General features: G+C 33.3%; 1 protein-coding gene across 1 annotated transcript; it reads left to right on the top strand.

The window, feature by feature from the left end:
* Positions 1-6,484: 6,484 nt before the first annotated feature.
* LOC140339958 (olfactory receptor 5V1-like) lies at positions 6,485-7,432 on the top strand. Its single transcript, XM_072424886.1, has one exon. It carries the CDS (start codon positions 6,485-6,487, stop codon positions 7,430-7,432), a length of 948 nt encoding a protein of 315 aa, XP_072280987.1.
* Positions 7,433-8,296: the final 864 nt, after the last annotated feature.

Below are 8,296 nucleotides of genomic sequence, written 5' to 3' on the forward strand. Positions count from 1 at the left end.
TTATCATTCTCTTGGCCATTGTGTGGGTTATTAGTTTATTTCTATTTGTCTTTTACTCTTTTATTTCTGTTTTATGTTGATGTACACTAAACTGCGTCTATGATTGTTTTCTGTTGTTTATAATTTCTTGCTGTATATGTCCTCTGTATTATCTTGGAAAAAAATTCAATAAAAATTATATTAAAAAAAAAAAAAAAAAATTCAACAAACTTAAGAAGGAAACAAGTATAGCTGTGTAACAATCTAAAATCAAACTCAGAAAGTTGTACATAACCCGGTTAATCCCACTTATTGATGCAGATTGAAGAAGGGTGTTAAACTGTGACTTATCCCCGACACATTTCACCCTTAAGGGGCTTTATCAAGGGGATCTCTGAGTACCACCTCTGGGACTATAGGGATCATATAAATAATAAACTCAATTACAATTGGTCATTCATATACATGATTATAATCAATAAGATACTTCAGCAATATGATAAACAATGACTTTATCATTCAATATGTTATATACAGTTAGGTCAATAAATGTTTGGACATAGACAACTTTTTCTAATTTTGGTTCTGTACATTACCACATTTGATTGTAAATGAAACAACTCAGATGCAGTTAAACTGAATCAAGGTTTCCAGTTGGAAAAATATCAAAATAATAATGGTAACGATGAAATTATTTTAAGCCAAAGACTCAACATCGAGGTGGCGAGTGGTTATCAATCCTAAACAGTTAGTATGAGAGAAGTCTATGAAGGTACTTACATAAAGGTACTTACTGTAATTACTTTCATAGACTTCCATCATTCTAACTGTTTAAGTTTAATAACCACTAGTGTTGCTCGAATATCTCACTATTCGATTCGACAACTATTCAATCCAATAGGGGGATATTGTTTGGGTGATGGAATCTCGAATTCGAATACTAATAAAGTCAATAGTGGGAAAAGAGGAGTCCTGTGAAATAGGTAGTTCTACACAATGCCCAACATATAAAATGCCAAATATACTTTCCAAGCTTAAGTGTTAAGTTAAATAAAGATTTTCATTATCTTCCCTAATCAAAGTGACCATAATAAATATTAAATATTTGCATTTTCTGTAGCCTATTACCATATGGAATCTAGATATTAAAGTGGAGTTTCACTTCAAAATTGTGATCAGGGAGGGCTTTATTGCAGAAAGGGACAGGTGATGTTAGGCAAAGCTGAACTGATAAAAAGAAGATTTGGTCCGTTATAGGCACCATTAAAAATGTTCATTGTGTTTATGCAGTACTTTAAAAAACTCTACTATTTGTCTAGAACTCCTCCTAAAAAAATAGAACTTCCTTGTATGTGAGATTGCCTAAGCAATCTTGCACCTATCAACATCAGCTTTATTTTGGTAGTGTAAAAATAAGGCACTGCTGCCCCTGACTCTAGGCTCATGAGGTTTGGAATGAGATTTAGTAGTATCACTACGTTGCTGCTGTCTGTTTTTGTTGGAGACTCTGACATGAGAAAACGAAAGCCCTGCCTCTACACACAAGATAACATCAATCTGCTCACAGAACTGCTATATTACAGAATAAAGTAAAATGGTAGAGGTAATTGCTTCAAACTCGCATTATCCCCGTGTTCCTAATTCAGTCAAAAATACCAGAGTTTTTGCATAGTTAAAATATTTAGGAAAGCTCTTGTAGGTCTACAAAAAGTAGGTAAGCTACATTATAAAGAAGTTTGTTTTAGGGTTATAGAGTAATGGTGTGCAATAATAGCTTTTCCATGGATTAAAACGTTGCTATGTTGCCCATCGATTCAAATACAGAAGTGTGTACATCCAAAACATCGAACACCTAAACAAAAGTAACTTGGTGTATGCAATGCTGTGTAGTTAGAAATGTAAGGAACTGTAAATTGGGGAGACAAAAAAAATTCCTAACAAAAGAATTATCCAAAAAAGAGGGCAAATGCTATACGACAAGATTCAGCAGTGTTTCTAGATCTGAAGGAAAATGGACATTCTTTCCAGGACAATGATTCTGGACAACTGGTTTGCAAGAGACGTAAAAGAGACCTTCAACACCATCTGTCTTTCACTGATAATGCCTAATTTTAATCTCTACTCTGACCTTTGACATGTAATTTAAAGTTTTATTCTAATTTCACATTTCCCTATCATGAACAGTCAATATCTGTATTCTTTCATTCCATGGTGACTGGATTAATGTGTTTTTGCTGTGTGAATATAAATTCTGGGCTATTCTGGGCTTATATTACAAAAATGTAGTGACTACTAGACATACAGTGACCTGGATGAGAACCTTAACATACATACTAGAAAGGGTAATTGTCCCAAAGCAATGTCTTTTGGTTAGAATTCCTTTTTAAAATAGCAGATTGTCCCTGATATGTAATAGAAGTCTTGTACAGAGATACGGAACAAGTCACAGTGAGTCAGTAATTGGGAAAGATAAGTTCCAGGGTGACCACAGGCGATACTGATGATTAGTCATTTGCCCGCTGTCTGTCTTTTTTTGGATAAACCTTCACAGTTCAGATCCTCTTTAACCAATCTACAAACATGCTATTAAATTTGAGTAGGAATAACCAGTCATAATACCATCCAATATATGCTATATATAAAACCACTCTATTATCATTTCTAATTTAGCATTAAGCAATACAATCTATTGGTCTTTAACATGCAGGGTTTGTTTTGATACAAAATGTATAAGTTTAAGTAAAAGTAAACTACAATGAATTTCATAATCAGTTCCCTAAGGAAGACAATCACATTCTATATAAAACACATTGTTTGTTTGTACCTTCTTAGAGCCTGCAACCGTGTCTGTGTTGTTGCAAATTGCACATGCAGCATAATATATAGTAAGAAAATGTTATTTTGTGTAGGTAAGTTTTATGCTAAAGAAATTATATGTTCATTTGGCTTAAAACTGTCTGCAGTGGAAATGTAATTTAGTTGACTGAATACTTTCCTAAAGTATGTATGCAAAAAAATTCCATTTACATAATTATTTATATATATGTTTATGTTTTGTTAAATGTAACAATATGATATCTACTTTTTCATGTGTCTTTTTTTTTTTTAACACCAGTACATATCTTGTAAACAAATTCAATTTTTGGTAATGAAAATCACTATTTAGATGCAATGCATATCAGTAATGTAACATTGAGAATTAATCTATTTTGCCAAACAAAAGAAAATTTATATAACTTGCCAACTAGAACTGTTTAACAGAAAAGCTACTCTTATGTACTAAAAGAACTCTTTAGCATAAATGAAAATATCTTACACTACACTATGGTTACTTTCTAAATTTATTTAAAACACAGGTGTCCAGAGAGTAATAAAGTATTCTAGTTTTTGCTCACATTAAACTGCACTTATGCTGTGTCTGAATTTATTTGACAAGGATGCAATTGCAGTATCTAATGCAATTGGGCTGAATCTAGTGCTGAATCTAATAATAAATAAATGCTCCCTAGTGTTTTGAGCGCTTGCAAGGTAGAGTTGTTGCAACTTAATTCATGATTTTGTAGCAGATATGTATCAATATTTTTGTGATTATCCTAAACTTTAAAGGCACATGGGCTTTAAAAAGTAGAAGCCAATATGAATAATGAAAATACTTGATCACTACAAAACTATTTTACACACATCTACATGTATTTATATGTCTGAAGGGCAAAAAACTCCCTGGTCATTTTAACAACAATACCATTTGTTATGTCCAGTGCAAAATGGATAAATGAAAAGGTAAAAGTGGTAAAACCTCAAAGCAACACAAGAAAACAGGCATAATTGTTCAAAACAGCACATGCTGCTGCATTGAAACTGAAGCTAAGCAAAGCAATACTTAAACTTGTTTAATTTGCTCTCAATAGAAAGCATTAGGAGTGCATTTTGGAGGCTATATTTGAGTGGGAAGGTAAAAGCAGTTTAAAGCAGCTAAAATAGTCTTAGGTAACTCAGAAGACACATAAGTTCTTTGAAAGTAACTTGAAGCAATTTTTGCCAAACAAAAGGAAATTTACAATGTATTATTTGCCAATTACAACTGTACTAAAAGAACTTTTCATCATGTAAAAAAAAAATCTTACACTCCACTATGGTTACTTTCTAAATTAATTTAAAAACACAAGTGTCTAGAGAGTATTAAAGTATTTTAGTTTTTGCATATATCTGGAATTGTTCACATTAAACTGCACTTATGCTGTGTCTTAATTTAATTGAAAAGTATGCAATTGATGCACCTGCCATTACAGGTGCTGAATCTATTAATCATTGCTTCTTAGTGGTTTGACTCCTTGAAGGGTAGGGCTGTTGCATCTTCAAAACAGCATGCTGCATTGAAACTTAATCTAAGAAAGGCAAAGCTATACTAAAATTATTCAATTTGTTTATAATAGCAAGCATTAGGAGGAGTGCTTTTTAGAGGCTATATTTAAGCTGGGTGTTTGAAGCAGGTGGAAAATATGCCATATGCAACTGATACACAATCCATTTTCAGTGTCAGGGTCATGGAGATCAGAACACACAAAAAGCTGCAAAATTATTTCTTTAAATTGCCAGGGTTTGTACTAAAAGTAGCCATATGACCACACCAGGCTGGATTTTTCAATCAAGATGATCATGTTTGCTTGATTCATAAAATAATTATTGAGCAGTTGTATGTAGCTTTTAACTCAGTGGAGTCACACAAGCAATGACTGCAGGAGCACAGAGGTAGTACAAGGAAGCCACGATTTGTGATATTTGTCAGCAGCAGCAAAGAAGGACTAAAAGCAAAGCTTAGTAAAAATTGTTTGAGATAGCTCAGCATAGGGATAGGGAGGTAAGGGCTCAGTGTTAACACAAGAGAGGTGGTTATTCTGATTTCAGTAAATCAGGGAGATAGTAGGTTGCCTTTAAACTCATATTATTACATTAATATATTATTATTAAACTTTTATTATTAAACATGATTTATATAGCGCCAACATATGCAGTGCTGTATATAAAAATTTTACACCATATTTATATAGCACCATCATATTACACAGTGCTGTACGAAGTCCATAGTTGTGTCATAGTAAAAAAAAAATCTTAGGCAACTCAGAAGACATGAGTTCTTTGAAAGTAACTTGAAGCAATTTTTGCCGAACTACACCATGGATACTTTCTAAAATCATTAAAAATATTTTAAAGTGTTCAGAGAGTATTAAAGTATTCTAGTTTTTGCATATGTCTGGCATTGTTCACATTAAACTGCACTTATGCTGTGTCTTAATTGAATAGACAAGGATGCAATTTATGCACCTGCCATTACAGGTGCTGAATCTATTAATCTATGCTTCCTAGTGGTTTGAGTCCTTGCAAGGTAGTGCTGTTGCAACTTCAAAATCGCATGCTGCAATGAAACTTAATCTAAGCAAGGCAGAGCGGTTCAATGTCATCATTGTCCTCTAATCTACAGTACTAAATGGCAAGAGAACCATGTGTGGCACAAAGGATGAGTAGTGTGACTGTGCAGAGATAAGAGACCATGAGAAATTATCCTTGCCTTCCCTGCACTGACAGGTCCCCAGTCTCTGGTCACAGGGTACAGACTATGGATTTATTGTCCTGACACATGAGGACAGATCATTTCCAGCCTCTCTAATGACATCACATGGGCTAGGAAGACAAAGTACATAGTACAAGGTCAGGTTAAATAAACTAATAGGGTACACTAAGTAGGGGCAGATGGGGACATTTGAGGGTAATTTTAAAGAGCAGAGTTCAGCTTTAAGCAGTGTTAGAGCAAACCTCATTACTATACCCAATTCTAGTATTGCCCTGTATAAAGTAGCATGAAGAAAAAATTAAAAAGGACACCATGCAGACCAGTAAACTAAAATCTCAAATCCTCTTTTGTTCAGTTTTTTTGTGAGCAGACAATTTGGCTAAACAATTTTCTCATTTGTCATTTTGGGACAATTCCTGTAAAACATAAAGGAACAAAAGTAATGGCCTGAGGCTTTTTTAATAAATCCAGAGTTCATGACTTGAATAGTAAACTAAAAGGCCTACTACAGAATTTTTAGCACCTTGTCATTTATTAAAATCCAATTTAAAAATCTGTGCTATGGAACAAAATCAATTGCTAATACTGTAATATAAAAATACTGTAGTATTTCACCATTTGTTGATCCTTCTGATAGATCCAGTAGCTACAACAGTATAATACAGCAGATATATAGAACACCTGGTATGTCCCAGTAAGAGATAGGACGCGCCATATAGGAACTCTTATAAACAAGTACATGGTTTACAAATCCTGGCAAACAATTTTTCTATGGAAACTATGTTTATTGGTTTAGCTGACCCTTTTATGCCTACCTCTGTTCAATAATTAGCAGATCACAATTTCATGACTTTACACCTTAAATTGCTAAATTACTGAAACAAAATAAAATATTAATGAAAAAAAAATATTTTTGCTTTTCTTTCAGTTGTGGACATGGGTTCATGTGACAAAGGAAGCATTGAAGCTCAAGGTAATGGAACTGAGTTCTTTATCCAAGGCTTATCAGAAATTAATTCTCTACAGTTACCAATTTATACAATAATTCTTCTTTTATACATTATAATTATTTTTGGAAACATGACCATTTTTTTAGTCATTTTGGGGAATTCACATTTACAATCTCCCATGTATATACTGTTGATGAACTTGTCAGTCATTGACATTGCCTACACCTCAACTATTCTGCCCAACTTGTTAAAGACACTAATCACTCAACAAAAGGCTATTTCATTTGTAGGGTGTATGATCCAACTATATCTTTTCATTTTTCTTGCTAGTACTGAGGTCATCTTGCTTGCTGTCATGGCATATGATCGTTATGTGGCCATCTGCTGCCCACTACATTATGTTTCTATCATGAGCGTAAACCACTGTAAAGGTCTTGCAGCATCAGCCTGGGCTATAGGCCTATTGGACCCAACTGGACATATTGTCCTTTTATCCAAGCTTTCGTTTTGTGCCTCTCATTGTATTGATCATTTCTTCTGTGATCTCACAGCCCTTCTTAAAATCTCCTGCAGCAACACTAATAAAGTTGAAATGATGAATTACATTGTGGGTACTCTTCTTACTCTTCATACTTTCCTACTAACTTTAATATCTTATGTTTTAATTATCTCCACAATATTAAAGATAAAATCTTCCAGCAGTAGGCAAAAAGCATTTTCTACCTGTTCTTCTCATCTCACTTGTATTAGTATATTTTATGGCACCATCATATGTTTATACATGAGACCAGCATCTAGTTATAATCCAGAACAAGACAAATTTTTTGCCCTTTTATACATTGTCTTGGTGCCATTATTGAATCCCATAATCTATACTCTAAAAAATCATGAGTTTATAGATGGTTTTAAAAAAATGCTGCACGTGATGCAATAAAAAAGAGGTTTGGATAGTTTTTTTTTTTATGTGTTATATGACTATATGTTATATATATTTTCTGATTATATACACGTTCTCCTGTCTCATGTGTTTATATTTTCTCATTCCTCCTTTTATTACTTTTATTGAAGTAAAAGAAAACTGAAAACATTTGTAAATTATTCAAGCCTACTTCATGTGTTTTGTTTTTCTTTACAGATTATTTTTTTTTTCTGATACATCCAAAAAAATGGTAGAAAACCTATGTTGTACCCTTGTGTATCCTGTACCTGGAACACAGGTGCTTATTTACCAAAGGATTTCATGCTGTTCACAATAAAACTAGTTTTGGAAGCTAATAAATGAGTTAAAACAGTATCACTGCAGTGTCCACTCTGGGCAAGTGTCCCACTCTTTTTCTGGGTGGTATGATTTGACTGGGTATCATGCAGAGAGGAATTAAAAGGAACTTTTCTTAATGTTGACTCAGACATTTAAAAAAATAGTGTTTTTTTTAACCATCCCCACCTAAACACAAACAAAAGAAAAGTTTTGACTGAAGTTGGGCTTTAAACGTAAAAATTCTTTCATAATAAATAAAAGCAGTACATACGGATGATTGCTTATTAGAATCACTTGTATCTAGCCAAGGAAAACTTAACATGATGTAATTTTTCCCAACTATACCACTAATTGGCTGTTTTCCTTTTCTGCTAAAATATGCCTCAGGGAATGAGAAGCTGCCATTGTGCTTTGATACCGAAGGCTTTAATTAGATAATAAATGTGTAAACATAACTATGATATCATTTTGTGTAATGTTAATTAAGTGAATAATGCACCTGATCCCAGATGTTTTCCAATCCTCAGTGTTTAATTCATG

Source organism: Pyxicephalus adspersus, chromosome 10 (assembly GCF_032062135.1).
Source record: "Pyxicephalus adspersus chromosome 10, UCB_Pads_2.0, whole genome shotgun sequence".
Lineage (NCBI taxonomy): Eukaryota > Metazoa > Chordata > Amphibia > Anura > Pyxicephalidae > Pyxicephalus > Pyxicephalus adspersus.